Below are 17,742 nucleotides of genomic sequence, written 5' to 3' on the forward strand. Positions count from 1 at the left end.
ACTGAACCAACTGCCTCTCAGTGCGTGGGATGATGCTCAGCCAGCTGAGCCACACTGACCAGGGCGGCACCTGTCACTTTCATAGTGATTCTAAAATTTACACGGAGACATAAAGAGCAAATATCTGAATGTCTCATTCTGTTTTCCAGTACATTCATATATGAGCATTTTAGAATACCTTGGCAATTAATTAATTAATTAATAGATAATTGGAAATAAACTCAATTGAAAATCAAGGTACATGAGGTTTATCCTTGAATCTCAGTAACTGTCAGTGTGACATTCACCAAATTATTGTTATCCCTCTGTCATAGGCAGTTAGACAAACATGAGCAGAGCAAGGACAATGGGCCAGGTACAGAAGGTCACCAGGGCAGAAATCCCCAGATGCTTAGCAATGGGAAAAACTGGGAAAACAAGGACTTTGCCTCTAAGGGTAACCTTTCCTCCCCTAGCATATTGCTGGTCCTGCGGTTTGCACCCCCTGACCTTTCATATCACTGGTCATGTGGTTTAGACCCCCTGACTTTTCTTCCCTAAAGATAAAATCTAGGCCCCAGTTGTATTTCAGCATCAAATACCAGACAAGTGATGCCATGGCTGCATTGACTAATGACCCCTGTCCTGGTATGGAACAGTCAGTGGAGACCACCCACCTGAAAGAGCACACCTGGAAAGCTGATGAATATTCTATTGAAACCCTCCCTTGAGACCTCCCCTAAGATTCCCCACCTGCAAGAGAGAAATAAAAACCCTCAGGATAAAGGACCCAGTGGCATGCTCTCCCTCTGGGGAGCATGCCCCTGTCATTCCCTTCTCCTTCTTTCCCCACAGGCACACATCCCCTAAACTCTAAGGGACCCCACGAGACTTGCAACCAGGAGAGCAATGGGCAGTGGCAGCTTATCCTGGGCTAAAGCCCTGAACCTGTTTCCAAGGCCCCCTTTTCTCTGATTTCCCAGTGAGCCCAAGCAGCCTAACCTAGGTTCTCCAGTTGCTGCTTCTATGCTAAGCTGTTCCGTGTTCCACTCTCCTGAGTGTATTTTTGCTGCAGCCAATAAATTCTTGCTTGTTGTGCTGCACTTTGTCTCTTGACTGAAATCTTTCCTTCAAAAAGACAAGAAACTAGGTCATCTCGCTGATAACATCTCGATCGCCATTTCCTGATATTAAATGAATCCATTAGACTAAGAGATCTCCAAGATCGCGTTCTACTTATCATCATTGAATAAAGAGTGTTTTAAACTTTCTTCGAAGTTAAGTGTGCTACTTTGCACCCATAAATTTCCAACTTCCCTGTTCAGCTCTGCAATGTGGATGACCTAGTAAAAGTTTTAATGTTTTAACAACCAATGCCACTTCCCCAGGAACTCTGGGAGACAATGCTACTCTGTCAATGTATCTCTAAATTATGTGTTAGCTTAATTTTATGATGCCAACTTTTTACCCGTAGTAAATGGCAATAAAAGGTAGAGGTACTGTGCTTGTCTCTTCCCCCTTGTCTCTGCAGTTTGTGACGACATTAGAGAGCACTTTCACTTCTGAGCTTTCAAGGGCAACACCTTTTGCCAAATGGAATTTGGCTTTCAGTCCTAGAAACCAAGATAATGTAATTAAGTACATTTAACACCCCAGGATACTTCCTGAGTGCTTTCAAGCCAGAGTCTCTGGAGTCAAAGGTGTATGTGTACTTGCTCCGTTTGAATGCTTGTCATTTGGTGGGAAAGGTGAACATACAAATACTTATTTTAACCAGTATGATGAGGGCAAAAGGCATGTGCCCTAGAGTCGGGGACACAGAAAAGTCTGTCCTATTCCTTGTCCTTGACGCTGGCACAGGACCTAACCCCCAGGCTCCGTGCAGGAAAGGAGCCCCAACTTCCAACAACAGCCGGTAAAGTCAGAGGAGCTCTCAGCAGAAAAGGGTGATATGCAAACTGAGCAAGGAGGCACCTGGAAGTAATGTGTGGGGGAAGAAGACAGTTTCCTCTACCCTCAAGGTTCTTCTGGCTGATCTAAGAATCACATAGACATTGGATAGATTAACAAGACAAAATAATTTAATCACATACATATAGATGGGAACCCTGTAACCTGAGCGAGTCAGAGACCCCAAATGGTAAACTGGGTATAGACATTGTGAGCTAGGAATGAGGTGAGGTGACTACGGGCTTCGAAGGGTCATTGCAAGATGATGATAATAGCAGGTGTCAGTAAATAAAAGCTTGCCCTGCCCTCTAGATAGGGCAAAAGAGGTTATGCCTGATCTCTTTTTATGGGCAAGGCCTCCAATTCAAGTCTTTCAGGTACTTAATGGAGGGGCAGAAGTTTATCTTGAGCCCACAGCTAAGTGTTGCCTTTAGCTGAAAACAATCTGCATATCACTGAGGCTTACATTGGGGTGGATCTTTCTGAACCCCCACATATGCTACCTAATAATTAGTGGAGGGCAGACTGGCAGACTGGATGCTACCCTAAGACCAGCCTTGTCCCACCAGTTCCCTTCCTCACCCTGGGCCAGGTACTTCTCTCTCTGGGCAGCCTGCTTTTCAGCAGTAAAACGGGAAGCGGTTGAGTAACATAATCTCTGAGCACGCGAGTGTGTGTGTGTGAGTGTGTGTGTGTGCGCGCGCGCCCAAGTGTGCACTAAGTCCTATAAAGTTTGCAGGGGACACAAAAACAGCTAGGACACACACACTGCAAGCTTGCACTACCACTGAATTCTCTTGTGGAAAATAAGCACACAGCATGAACAGGAGACCGCACAAAACCAAGCCAAAAGGAGGTAGCGAAAATTTTGGAAAACGGAAGGAAGAGCCGGTCTCAAACTGCTAAGGTGGCTGGGGGTGGGAAGTAAAATTTTCTGAGAAAGAAAAAAAAAACCACACACAAAACGAGTTGGCGAAGACAAAGCGAGGGAAACAACACTCCACTCTCTAGGTCTTTCCTTCTCCGGGCTTGTCCTCACCCGGCTCCCCTCCCAGCCTCCGCCAGCTCCCAGCCCTCCGTCTCGGTCTCTGACCTTTGTCCCCGCCACCCCATTTTCTCTCTCCGCGTCCGTCCGTCCGTCCGTCCGTCCGCCTCCCTCCCCTCCGCCCGCGGCCCGCCCTCTCCCCGCCGGCGCGCCGGGGCCGCGCGCGCCCCGCTTCCCGAGGAGTAGGCGCGGGGCGCGCGGACCCCGTGCCCCGAAGCCCCGCTGGAGTCGCCCCTCGGCAGCGAGCCGCGTCCCGGGGTCTCCGGCGCTCAGGGGCGCGGCGGGCGGCGCTCGCTCCCGGCCCCGGGCCCAGGTGCCCAGCCCCCCCCCACCCCGCCCGGGAGCCCGAGACCTCGCCCCGCCCCGCGGCCGGTTTCCGGCCGCCGGGCTATTTTAAGGCGCACGCGGCGCGGGTCGCGGACTCCCGGCCTCTGCCCTGCCGCCCCGCAGCCATGGGTCCCGGGCCGCGCGCTCTGCTCGCCGCCCTCCTGCTGCTCCTCTGCGGCGCCGGCCCCGCGCTCGGCGACACACCTGCCAACTGCACCTACCCCGACCTGCTGGGCACTTGGGTCTTCCAGGTGGGCCGCGGAGGTTCCCAGCGCGACGTCAACTGCTCGGTGATGGGTAAGCGCCCGCGGCGCCCGGACAGCCTCCCTGCCCGCGCCGGCCCGGACACCCGGTCTGTCCCTGCGCCCCTTCCCCGCGGCGCGCACCGGGGAGCTCACCTGCGCGAGCCGGGACGAGGCGCCCCTTGGGGTGCCCTCTCCTGCCAAGTCCAAGCTGAGCTGCTGAGAGCTGCTAACTGCACAGTTTCTTGGTTACTCCCAGGGCTTCTATACTTTCTAAAATATTTTAGCGCCCCCCCCCTTACTTTTTATTTTCTGGGTTTTTATTTTTGTGGGGTTTTGTGGGGTGTTTTTGTTTGTTTGTTTGGAAGAGAGTTCTGACCTCGCAATCCTGTGGGAGCAGTCCGTTTGTTTGTTTGTTTGTTTGTTTGTTTGTTTGTTTGTTTGTGTGCCCGTGAAAACGGAACTGAGAATATAGCAGGAAAGTTGACTCCTTTTGTTACATTGTGGGAAAGAGCCCTTCTGTGCACTGGTTTTGATTTGGATGTGTGCTGATGCTGCTAGCCTGAGAAAACTTCTGGCACCCCTCGGCGCGGTTTTATGTATTGCAGGGACGTATATAAAAACTTGTGGGTTTTTTTTTTTTTTTTTTTTTAATTCTCTTAATAACTCTTTAGCAGCAAATTATATTTGGAAATGCCTAGAGCCAAGCACAATACCTGGCTCATGGAAGGCACTCAATAAACATCTCATGTTTGAACACACTGGGCTCTTCCATATACCCTCAGGTAACATGGTTACACCAATGACAAATAATTTAGTGAAGGGAGAAGGAAAGCCACACTGTCTTGGTCAGAAGAGGCACTTGTGCTCTGCCGGGATCCTCACCAGCCTTTAGCTTGGCCAGAAAGGAGCGAAGCTCTCAGCTGCGCCTTCCTTGTCAGAACAAGGATCGCCAGGTGACTTGTCATTAACACAGACCCATCCAGCTGTCCCGCTTCCGGCGACGGTGGCATTGCCTAATGCTGGGCGTTTAACCGACGGCTCTTCTAAAAGTTGGAGGTTGGAAGCAGCGGGGAGTGAGTATTTGCGCTGCTTGGGCCCATGCCATCTCCTGTTTCAGAGCATTAGTGTGAGCCCTGGAAACACTCTAAAAAGAGTGGAAGCCTGCAGATGGCTACAGCAGGACCCCGTTTCAGGCAGCCTCTGTCTATAAACTATACCTTCAACTTTAATATAATAATTAAAGGCACCCACATACCTGAGCCCCCCGCCTTCTGAAATTTAAAAGTTTAGTTCCTGTCAGCACACATTAGTGTCGTAGGATAGAAACCTTGAGTTTGCTGGATGCTTAGGAAGGATGCAGATTCTGAAGTTCTGAACTGTGGAGCCACGATGGAGAAAGATGCCTCATTTTTTTTTTCTTTGAAGAGATCATTTCCTTTGTCCTTTTGATTTGATGGCAGGTCTTTTTTCATATTGTTATGTTTCCGCTTTTGACGACCATTTTGACTTCATTTCCACCAGTCATTTTCAACATTCCCCCATTTTCCCTTTTCTTCAGTGGAAAAATTTCTTTATTCTTTGGATGCTTTGGGAAGGTCACAGCTGCGCTTTTGGGGGTCTCTCTGCCTGCTGGCATATTTTATCCTTTGAGCCCTCCCTTGACAGGCCTGGTTGAAACCCCTCTGAACTGCGCAGAGGGAAGCAACAAGGGGAAGAGTCTGAGATCTTTATAAGCCAGGCGGGCTCGAATCGGGTGGCACGAAAGGAAAGCAGCTTAAAAATTATGGAAACTATAAGCCAGGCAGAGAAAGACAAGTATCACATGATCTCACTCATATGTGGAATCGAATGAACAAAATAAACTGACGAACAAACTACATCCGGAGACATGGAAGCATGGAACAGACTGAGGGAGCTCAGAGGGAAGGGGGAGGGCTTAACCGGAGAACTTGTATGCATATGTGCATAACCCGTGGACACAGACAATAGTGCAGTGAAGGCCTGGGGGGGGAGGGGGTCAATGGGGTAAAAGGGGGGGACACCTGTAATACTTTCAACAATAAAAATAAATTTTTAAGAAGTATGGAAATTACAAAGATATTTTCCTCCCAAATTATTTGAAGTACAAATAATTTTCCATTGTTGTGCATTTTCTTTTCTTCAGGACCACCAGAAAAAAAAGTCGTGGTGCACCTTCATAAGTTGGATACAGCATATGATGACTTGGGCAATTCTGGCCACTTCACCATCATTTACAATCAAGGCTTTGAGATTGTGTTGAATGATTACAAGTGGTTTGCCTTTTTTAAGGTTAGTTTTGTTGGACGTTGCATTCATATTTTCATTTATTTAATATTTGAAGTCTCTTCTGATCAGTAGACCCTCAGAATTTTAAGTTTAAGAAGATAACCACAATTGACACCATGTTTCTCAAGAGAAAATAGATGGTGTAATTTTGCCAATTTATTTAAAATTATGACCTTAATAGATTAAAAAAACCCGACCTATATTTGAATATGTACAGTCCATCTATATTTAAATTTAAATGTTGCCTTCATTACTTGGCTTTGTACTGAATCTGCAGGAAAGAAATGGGTATTATAAAAAAAATTTGGAGTAATTATACTGTCTTTCTGACCATTGTTGGTTCTGAGAAATTGACCTAAGTAACTCATTGAAGCAATGTGATGTACTAAGTATGTTAATGTGAATAACTTATTTGACTAAACTAAGACAAAGAGAGAGCATTGAAGTTACTCCTTGGGCTAATTAAAGTAAAACGTTGTCCAGCCCTGGCTGGTGTTGCTCAGTGGTTAGAGCATCCGCCTGTGCACCAAAAGGTCATGGGTTCAATTCCTGTTCAAGGGCACGTACCTAGGTTGCAAGTTTGAGCCCGGCCCTAGTCGTCACAGGTGTGGGAGGCAAGCAATCGATGTCTCTCTCTCTCACTCACTCTCTCTCAGTCCCCGTTCCTCCCTCGTCCCTCCTCCCTCCCTTCCACTCTCTCTAAAATCAATGGAAAAATATTCTCAAGTGAGGATTAACAACAACAACAAAAGGTGTCACTAGGAGAACTTTTTTTAATTCTCACCTGAATATGTTTATTGATTTTTTTTTTTTTTTTTAAGAGAGAGAAAGAGAGAGAGAGAGAGAGATCGATTGGTTGCCTCCTGTACACGCCCCGACTGGGGATCAAACCCACAACCTAGGTATATGCCCTGACCGGGAATTGAACCCATAACCTTTCAGTGTATAGGACAGTTTTCCAACCAGCTGAGCTTCCTGGCTGGGGCTATAGTCTGTTCTTATATGCTGACACATTGCTTTCAGTTGCAGGCACACTCCAGGGTAAAATAGTTTAGCATGGATTGTAGTCCATCCCAGATATCCTGCTGAAGTTGGAATTTTTCCTATTGGCAGAGTATGAAATGGTTTAAGTAAATTGAAACCACAAGCCTGAGGCTAGCTGTTTCTCATTTTAAATTGAATATAAATAAAGACAGACTTTCTCATGGGAATGGGGTTTCAGCCTTTGGAACATCTGGTAAGAGTTGTCTAATCCTAGGAATCGTGGGAAAGTGGGAGAGCGGCTCCATGGACGGTAAAAAGACAAAGTACCAACAAAAGACTAACTTCTAAATCTATTGTGATTTCTCTCATGGGTTGTGATTTAATCCCTAGGATATGGTGTTACATCGGAGCCAACCCTGTTTGTTTGAATAATAACTCCCAATATGTTTTTTATAATGAGGACCCCTCTTTAATAGGAAAAAAGAAAACAGGCAGAGAGGAAAAAATTGCCCCCCCCCCCACCTGGATTGGTTGGTCTGCTACTCAGCTGGCTAGAACCATCTATCCATGTTGGCTGTTGAGGGTCAGAAGTCCATTTTATTAGTCAAAGCCCATGCTTGACCAGTTACTAAGTATTTTTCATATTATCCCTGGATGCTGTGTACTTTTTAAAATTACAAGAGTATGTGTATGAATTTTTAAAACTGTAGTGCATATGTGGTAAATGTTAATTCCATCTGGTTATAATTCTTGGCTTACATATTCCTGAGCCTAGAGCTTTGCAGACTTCTTACAGGTATTCTGTCACAGCCCTTCAGTACTTTTTGCCTTCAGGTTGAGAATTCCTATGGAATTGATGCACAAGGAAAGAGATAGTCAAGACTGTTGTTACTGTGTCTCACCCTGCCCCCTCCTTCCCCTCACCTTCCTCCCTTCTCCCTCCCCTCTGCCTACCCCCTCCTTTTTTTCTTGCTTGATACATAATCGACACTTAGTTCACATTTATTTTAAAAATGAACTAAAGTGGAACTCAGCTGAGAAATAGGTTGAATAAATTATGTAAATGTAAAATGAGGGACAGTATATACTTAGATAAGTAGTTTTATCATTTGGCTTAGAAAAGTTTTCATTCTTTACTTCTGTAGAATTGGAGAAACTGGTGGGGAAACTTCTAAAGTCAACATTTAATTACTTGTCTCCTACTCAGAAATAGATGGGCAATTTCCCTCCATTAATGTTTTTCAATCAGTTTACTCACAGCTTAAGTAGTCGGGGGCTGGTGACTGAAGGAGGAGCCAGTACACATCTTTGCATTTCTTTTTTTTTTTTAAACGTATCTTTATTAATTTCAGAGAGAGGAAAGGAGGGGTAGAGAGAGAGATAGAAACATCAGTGATGAGAAAGTCATTGATCGGCTAGCCCGCAACCCGGGCATGTGCCCTGACCGGGAATTGAACCCCGATCGCCTGGATCCCAGGTCGATGCTCAACCGCTGAGCCATGCCCAGCCGGGCTGCATTTCTTTTTAAATCACTATGTAAGCAGATTTGGCATTTTTTCATAGCCTCAGATCATTAATGGAAGGTCAAGAGAAAACCACTGTGTAACATCAAATGAGGTATTATAAGTACTCTCAACCATAAGTGGGAAGAGTCAGTACAGGGTGGAGCAAAAGTAGGTTTACAGTTATGAGTACCTGAAACAGTTTATTCTTGTATTATTATTTATTAATTACTGCATTATTTTCAATATGAACAACTGTAAACCTACGTTTGCCTCACTGTAGGACATTATCTTCTTCTGGATGGTATTCTCTGACCGGTCAGTAGTTAGGACTTACAATGAAGGTCATATAAACAAGCTGAGTAGAATATACATAAGGTGCTTGGTTTTAAAATTTCTCTTAACTTAAGCAGTTCCAGATAAACATTTTGCACTGATAAAATCTTTTCCGTTTTGCAAATATAACCGAAAGATAGCGAGAGCAGAGTTTTACAAATTTTAAGAAACTGATAGAGTGCAGTTGATTTTAGAGAACAGGAAAGTCAAGCGCTTTTGGTGACACTTGCTAACACAAAAAGCTTGCTGGATTTCACACTAAGCATCAGGGTATTTTCTGCAGTGGTGCCGGGGAAACCGTACTGGGTGGGTAACTCAGGAAAACCACAAACCTGTTTAAAGAGTAAAGCACATGAGAACTTTTTCCTACAGACATAGAGAGTATCTTTCAAATAAAGATTAATTTATTTTTTTAAATGAACAATTATCAAAACGTAGCCAGTGTTTTGTTCAAGTGTCTTATGTAAACTACAGTGTTTCCCGCTCAGTTTATGGCCATGACAGAAGCATCTGGCGAATTTTTGCCACATATACCTGCCATCATCATTCTCTACATTGTTATTCTGCAAGTCAGCTGGATTTCCAGGTCTCTCCACTGGCTCATAGCAGACCCTACCACTGGTTTCCTTTTGCCCTCTTCAGATACACTTTCATCAGCTTGTTTCTTACTGTTCCTGCTAGATGGAGCATGCTGAGCAAGTGATACGCACAGGATATTCTGTTAGGCTCCTGCTCCCCCCTCTGCTCCCCCAGAGCATCCTGCAGCTCAGCAGAGCAGACAGCTTCCATTCCCTTCTCCCAGATTTCCATCTTTGAAGCAATTGCATTACCACTTCTACTGCTAGGAGCTTGCTTTCGTAAGGTCTTCAGGCCTCGCTTGGAAGATGAACATTTTTCATGACTTGAGGTTCCTGTGCCTTTTTTCCCTTGGTTTTATTTGCTTGATAATCTATCTTTATTTTTGCATGTGACTTCAAGCTAGATAAAAGTTTGGCAGGAAGTGAATCTTGACACTGAAAGTCTGTATAGTTTGAGTTGGGCAGAAAGCAGACGATAAATATTCTTAAAAGATACTTTTTCCTTCTCAGCTTCCTGTAGACATTCAGTTATCTGATCACTTTATGGGGGTTACAAATTCAGATGCCTTCAGGGCCCACCCAGGCAGGTACCTAAACATTTGAAAAAACCTTATGTAAAACAATAAAGAGTAATTAGACCTATGGCAAAATAGAAACTTTCTTAGAGGTCTTCATTTCAATTTTCTTTTCAAACAATATGCTACCCAAAATAAAATACAATACTGTCTGCAGGCAAGTTTCTAAGACTTATCAGATTTTAATAGCATTTACCATTTGGTTATAGTTGGCACACTCCAATGAATTGGCACCCCTCAAAAGTACCTGCAGATTAAAAGCAGCCAACTCCTTATAAAAATACAATGTAACAGAACAGTGTAAAGGACATTCAATTATCATTGCCTTTATGTGATGGATGGATAAGTGATAATATTTTCTTCTTTATGCTGTTATGTACTTTGTTTTTTCGTTGGGTGTTTTGTTTTGTTTTTGATGGGCTTGTATGAAGCTCCTCACTGCACCGCTCTGTCTACCATATCACCCAGTGGAAGGAAGTCATATGAAACAAACTTAAACTCCAAAGAAAACCCTCAAGTTGAATAGGCTTTCTAACCTTTTACTGTTTTTCATTTCACTTTCTCTCAGGCCCTAAAAGGGAGCAGTAGAGGAGCTGATTTTATTTTGAAGATTAAGTTATACTAGGGCTGAAGAAGATGTATAGAAGGAAAACTAGACTCATTGTGGCTAAAAATTTTATTTGGTGATCGTCAAGCAAACTTCACTGATTTCTAATTGAGTTTCCGTTTTGGGCCCAACAATCTTAGTAGAACTGGAAGCTAAAAAATAACTGCCATAGTGTTTCTTAAGCAGGTTGCTACTCAGAACAGGGAAATTTGGAAATCTTAGGATGTTTGGGAAATGGTTGGTGAAATCCATACCAAAGGTTTTATTTGCCCATTTTGTCCTCCAGGGACTTACAAGTTTTAAGCTTGTCACAGCCAGAAATGTCAGTCATGTGTTTCCACAGTAACGGACTTGGGAATCTCCTACAATTTTCCCACTGTGCCTTCTGGGTTCATTTTTAAGATGTAACAATTCAGCTTTTAGAATACTTGTTACTAGAATAGGTTTACTTGTTTCATTGTAAATTCAATACACAATATTGGGCTATTTTTTAAAAAACACCTTGGGATTTACTTGTAAGTGTTTCAATTGAGGGAAGGAATCAGAAGCTTAACACCTAATGCATGCCTAACTTCGTATTTTGGTTTTCTTTCATGATGATGTTTAATCTCAACATAATGACTCAGTTTCCCATTGTAAACTCTTCATAGGATGTCACTGATTTTATCAGTCAGTTGTTCATGCAGCTGGGAACTGTGGGGATATATGATTTACCGTATCGGAGGACCAAACTGGGTGAGCGCCACTGAAACATTTTTAACTTCCTTGTTAAAAGCAAGCTTCCCTCTTCCTGGTGGCTTATGCAAATTAATGAGTATTTATTCACCAGGGAGATGGAGAGGAGACCGGAGAGATTATGGGTTGTCTTGTAGATTTCTTGCTTGAGCCTGCTAACTTGCCACCTTTTACATGCCTGCACTATTTTGTGTGAATGATTTCTCGCTTTACCATGTTCTCTTTGCCCACATCACGTTACCTCTCCCCAGGTAGGCTGCTTATAACATAAATAGACATGAACCCAAAAAGGTAAAGACCCAGTTAAGGAAAGGTCGGCTTAAGTTCAGTTCAAAGCCTTGAAGCAGCTGTGCTCCCTCAGATTGTTCATTTTTGTTTTTCCTAAAAGGACTCGGGGAACCGTGGGAGGCCAGGCCCTTCAAGCCTGTCTTCCAGGAGAGAAGAAGGTGACTCTTCCCGAGAAAGTGACATGCCTGTTACTCATTCCTGTGGGAGATCACCTGTCTTTTTAAAAATGGCCCCTCCCCCAGAAAGTAAAATACAGACTGGGAGAAGAGCATATTTTCAGCCTTTACATTCGCACACTTTCAGAAGAGATGTTTAAGTCATTGCTCACACTGGACCCATTAACTTAGACGTCCAGAATTTTGATGGAAAAATGGGTGGTTAGAGAGTAAAGTTGGTAGGGACTTAACCTTCCTTGCATTTTAACAACATTTTTATCCCCTTTTCCTTCCTCTGTTACTTAGCTCTTAAGTACTAGAGGTCAGAAATGAAAAATGGAACTGGCTATATAGCCTTATCCTATAACAGCATTTGCCAAACTATTTAATGGCCCAACAGTGGTCCGCACATCTGCCAGGTACAATTACTCATTAAGTACAACATTTCATCTCGTTAAGCTTTAGAGATCATTCCAGGCAGCCACTAATAGCAGATCAAAATGAAAATTAGAGCTGAAAAAACTAATGAGCTGTTTCTTCACAGTTCTTTTCTGGTAGTTGAATAAGTGTAGATTGAGTTAAATAATTCCCTTTATTTCAGAACGTCTCAGAATCTTTATTGTATGTTGATAGCTTAGGAGAAAGATATAATAGGAAGCGTTCCCAAAATAAACTCACCGTTTTTTCCTTACAAAAAGTAAGGGATTCTCAGAATGTAGTTTATGCAGTTCTGGCTTAAAACTCTCACTCTTCCTCCTAATGATGGAGACACTTCCACCAGTAGGAAAGACAGTCCCTTGTATTTGCTCTTAAATGGGATAAATAGCCTTGTACCTGGAAATATGGATCCAAGCAGCACTAAGCCTACATTTGGAATTCGTAAGGTATACATGCTAATGTACCTAGGTTGCTAGATTAGCCTGTTTCTTAAGTACATTTCAAAATTGTATCAGGTTTCTACAGTGGCTGTTAATTTCAAATGCATCTGCATGTGCTGCTTGGGCCTGCTGGCTGCATGGGCAATTTGTGTTGCTTCAGCATTCTGCTTCTGAGAATGGCGGCTTTTTGTGAATGTCTTAAATAGCATTAAAAAAAACAAAACTAGCATCTCAAATACTAGTTCTGGTATTTTTTTTACTTACAGAAATTAATATGATTAAGCATTGTTAAGGGACAGTTTTAACTCTAGTTTTTATTGTCTTGTAGTTGTTAAATAGAGCATCTGTTGAGGGGCTCTTTTAAAACCACAGCCCCAAACAGGCTTTGGGGCTGAGAGGCAGAGCAGCCTGCAGCACTGGACCCACCTACCTCTCACAGCTAGCGGAGGCTGGCCTCCTAGCAGCCGCAGAGCCTTCTGGAGTCTTTATGTGCATGTAACATGCAGAGGCGTCCTGGTGACCTACCTCCAAGGCAGCTGCCCTACCGAACGTTTCCGTGGAAAGCAGCCCAGCATCATGTTGGAATGTGGTCAGAGACTACGCAGGAGAAAGAAAAAAATATTCTGGAAGTCTTAGGTGGCCTCACCTTGCAGCCTTTGAGTAAAAGGAACAGTACGCAAATGAGGTTTTTTCTCTTTGGGACACTCTTCTCTTGAAATGATTTTTCCAAACAGGCTGGGATTGGAATTTTATTTTTCATTTTGTTCACAGTGCAAATTTTATTCCCAGTTACATTACCTTCCTGAAGGCCTTTTCTGATGACCTTGAGGAACCCCAGTGCCTGTTGTAAGGATAAAATAAGGCTTCAGAATATCTTGAGATGCGCAGCTATGTTGTTATTGGTGGGAAGATGGTCCTGTGGAAGAGGCTGTCTGAGATGAGCCAAACTCCCAAAGGGTGTCTTCTTGTAGATCATAGGCTGGCAGTAACCTGGCCAGAAAGGGGCTAAGAACTTGAGGTACTTTTACCTTACAAAAATCCTACAAAGTAAACATCACTAGTCTTCATTTCCTGGGGGGGAAGGAGGGTAATTGGTATCAGAGAGTATTTAAGCTCCCACAGCTTAAGTGTTAAATGATAAGGGCTAGACTTTCAAACCTAAGCATTTCCTTGGGGCTAAAGAGGGAAAGAAAGGCCCTTTCACAGGGAAGTACAAGTACTTGGATTCGCATTTGGGTAGATTTTCTGGTGAGTCGCAGTCTGTAAACATCGCAAATGTCAGTTTAATGGAATAGAATACGCACCACATTGGCTCCTCTTGAGATTTTAGAATTGGCTTGAAGTTTAGGTTTCCTTTCCAAATGAGGCTGTTCGCTCTTTCCCAAGCCAGGGTCCTGTCATTTAAGACAAAAAAAATTACCTTCACCTTCCCTTTATAGTCCCCCAAATTGTAAGGAGAGCTTTGTAATCTTCAAATTAAGTGCAATTTAAGTACCTTTGCCAAGTTCACTTCTCTTAATACCACTATTGTTCATACCGATGGCTATCATTTAGCTCTTTCCTGCTGAACAATGGCCTAGTTTCCTCCACAGTTGTTCAGACCTGATTAATATCAGCCTTGGTAAACCAAAAATGTGGGCCTCCACCTAATGCATATTGTCTGGGAGGACTTCCCTCCTACACCCCTGCTTGAACGGAGGAATCTTTCTCTAGACAGCAGGTTGCCATCGTTACACTGAGTTCAGATAACTTGATGCCATCTGAGGGGCTCTGGTCTGCATTTCTGGGAAGGCTGTATCTTACAACGATGAAGTTAACAGTACAGCCAACTGCTACCTGGATACTTTCTTCCATCCTACCTCTGGACCCGATCATTCCTCTTCACTCAGGACCTTATGCCACCTCTGTGAAACCCTCCCCGACTCTCCGTTAGTGGGAGAAACCCCATTATTTTGGTTCTTGTGCTTTGCTGGTACCTCCACTCAGGTAGTGCTAACCCTGCTGGAATGGAATGATGTGACTGCACGTTTTCATCGTTGTCCAGGCTGAAAATGTCTTAATTTCCCCATATATGTTAAGCAGCTCATGCACATAGAGATTTATAGATACTTGGAAGATTGACCATGCTTCTCTTGTCTTTTCAAAGATTTCTCACAGGTAATGCGGCTTACAAATAATTAATTCTATAGGGTAATAGAAGCACAAATCAGGAATAGTACTATGTGTATAGTTTGGGTTCTCTGCTCTAAAATATATCAGGTTACCTGCCTCCAGTGTCCTGACAGAGTTGTATGTTTTCAAACTGATTTTCAGGATGTAAATACTGACAAAGCAACCGATGTGTATAAAACATGTATTATGGAATTTAAAATCACCTCTACGAAAGTGATTTTTTTGTTTGTTTCTCTGTCACTGTGCATCTAAATGCTTGTATTGATTATGGAAGAAGAGAAGATTTGGTGGGTACGAAATTGCAAATACATGTGTTAGAAGGCTGCATGATACAGGACTGCTTAGCATTCCCTGTTGTAATTGCCTGCTTGTCCTGTCCTCTGGTCGTTAAACTCCGTGACAGCAGGGAGCAACTCTGTGTTACTGACCATTTTATTTTATTCCCTATGTATAGCACAATGTGTGAAAATGATAGGGCTTCAATAAATATTTGCAAAAGAAAGAGAACTGAGTAATATATCATTGTGTTGTATGTTGTTTTATTGATATGTTTCCAGAATTACTGTTACCTCTGAGTCCTCAGAGCCTATTGTGGATCCTCAGGTCTTACTTGTAGAATGACTTTGTAGAAGACAAATGGGGCTTTTAAATTTTATTCTGTTTATTTATTTATGTTTTAATTTTTGTGTGAGACAACAGAGGCCAAGATAGGACTCAAAGTTAGAAAGAGTAAACTTTCAGAATTACTAAAAACTAAATCAGCTGTCAGGGGAAATAACTTTATGACCGCCGTGGTTCCCCAGACCCTGGAGAGTCAGCTAGCCTGGGATGCTGTAGGTTGTGCCGCATTCCTGTTACGCACAGCTGGAAACACCAGCTAAGTGAACACTGGGATTCTCCAAGCTCACAGTGTTCGGAGTTTATGAGCCAGGGATGTAAAGATACCATACGGAATGTAGTCAGTAATACTGTGATAACTAGGTATGGTGTCAGATGGGTAGTGTTGAGGTGATCACATTGTAAGTTACATAAATGTCTAAGTTGTACATCTGAAATTAATACTGTATGTCAAGTATAATTGAAAAATACATTTAAAATAAAAAGAGTTTATGAGCAAGTAAGTGATGAACGAGCCAAGGGATTTTGGCTCCTTTGCTGAGTGGTAAATTGCTCGTTTTTGTTTGTTTGTTTACTAGTTTTAGAACATATACTTTGTTTTAACTGACTACCTTTTCAGTACTGGAAATAAATAAATTTATGACCCTCCATTTTTACATGTAATTCTATCTTCCGATTTCTTCAGTAAAAGGCTGGAAGTTATTTGGTTGCAACCACTGTGACAGTTTCCTAATTCATTAAAATTCTATTTTTTAAAAACTGGTTAACTAAGTCTATTTAGTAAGCAGAAAACTAGAGCAAACCGTTGAAACTAACGTGGGGAAGCTTGTCTCTTCCTGAGGAAAGCTGCGGCACTCTTGCCCTGCCGGAGTGGCTCGGTGGAGCGGCCTCCTGTGCACCGAAGGGTTGCCGGGCCCGTTCATGGTCAGGCACATGCCCGGGTTACGGGTTTGATTCCCAGTTGGTGAGCAAAGGAAGGCAGCCCTTTGCCGTTTCTCTCACATCTGTGTGTGTCCCCCTCCCCCCCCCCCCGCCTTCCTCTCTCTGTGCATGGCCTCTGGTGAGGTTTAAAAGAAAAAAAAGATGTGATACTCTTGGGTGGGTTTGGCAAAATACCAGTTTAGTAAAATGTGCCTTGTTTTCTCCTGTTGTTATCTAATGGCCTTAATCACCCCCCAGACCTGAGAACGAATGGAAGTGGTTTATCTGCACTCATGTAGATTATACAGGGTGGACAAAAGTAGGTTTACAGTTGTTCATATGGAAAATAATACAATAATAAATAATAATAATAGAATAAACTTCCACATACTCACAACTGTAAACCTACTTTTGCCCCACCCATTATGTATACAGCAAACCAAAGGCAAAAAATGGAATAAATAGTCTTTGTCTTTAAGTATTGCTGGAATGTAATATGTCTGCGTATATGGTTTACATTAAACCATTCCATTTTTCTGAAATGGTGAATGATCTCGATGGGCTAGACCTAGATATCCAAAGTTTTTATTACATATTCCACAGTAATATGGATACATTTAAAAATTATATACATGCACTACTATACTAATGTGTTTTCTCTCACACCTATGAAATAATAAATATAAATAAATATTGTTTGATATATTTATCATCACAAAAATATCCTGCCAAAATAAATTTCATGATGATAACCTTTGAAAACAATATATAAATATGCTTCATGGTCATGAGTTTGCTGCCAAAAGCAACATAAGAGTCTTTGTTACCAATAATTTTCATTAAAATTTTCAACATTTGGAAACAGAATTTTCTAATTAAAATCTTTTAAATAAATACTATTATTAGTTTTGACCCATTTTGTTGCATGTTTAAGAGTGTCAAAGGTTTAGTAGAATTTAGAAGAATTGCTATTTGGTATTAGGGATGATTACAATTTAATAGACATGTTTGAACGGAAATATTTGTTTTGTTGATAAATAAGATTAAAAAGTGAGTACTACAGTGATGGGACCATTTCACAGCATCTGTTTCTAAAACCTTATTTTTTAACAGGGCTGACACAACTCATACTAGGAACAGGGTAAATGTAAGCTTTGTCATTTTCCTTATTTGTTTCTATTTACATTTTTAGTATTTGCAAATCCTGGTTTCCTTGCAAGTATTATTTTAAGCTACTTATTCATTTTGTGAGAACTCAATTAAATCAGTAAGTACACAAATAAGTTTAAACAGGCACATATGAAAGGGACTATGCTATGTCCTAACCATCTCATAGGTAGCACACTGTGCATGACAAGTGAACATCTGATATTGGAACTGTGTGGAGGTATCAGTGCTGCTTTGTATATTAAATAATAGTTGATTTCCAATTTTATATCTACAAGGTGTCCCCCCCAAAAAATGTATACACACTTTAACAGCTGATAGCTTAATTTTAGAAATGAAACGTATTTTTAATAAACATTGTCTTTATAATTAT

General features: G+C 42.4%; 1 protein-coding gene across 1 annotated transcript in view; it reads left to right on the plus strand.

Annotated features, from left to right (window-relative positions):
• The first annotated feature begins 3,338 nt into the window (after positions 1-3,338).
• Positions 3,339-17,742, plus strand: part of CTSC (cathepsin C) — a 38,380-nt gene continuing 23,976 nt past the window's right edge. Inside the window, exons 1-2 of the mRNA XM_016206814.2 lie at positions 3,339-3,598; positions 5,711-5,856. Coding sequence (XP_016062300.2) covers positions 3,427-3,598; positions 5,711-5,856 — 318 coding nt within the window. The 5' untranslated portion in view covers positions 3,339-3,426. The remainder of the gene's footprint in view (positions 3,599-5,710; positions 5,857-17,742) is intronic.

Source organism: Miniopterus natalensis, chromosome 11 (genome assembly GCF_054644295.1).
Source record: "Miniopterus natalensis isolate mMinNat1 chromosome 11, mMinNat1.hap1, whole genome shotgun sequence".
NCBI classification, from domain to species: Eukaryota; Metazoa; Chordata; class Mammalia; order Chiroptera; family Miniopteridae; genus Miniopterus; species Miniopterus natalensis.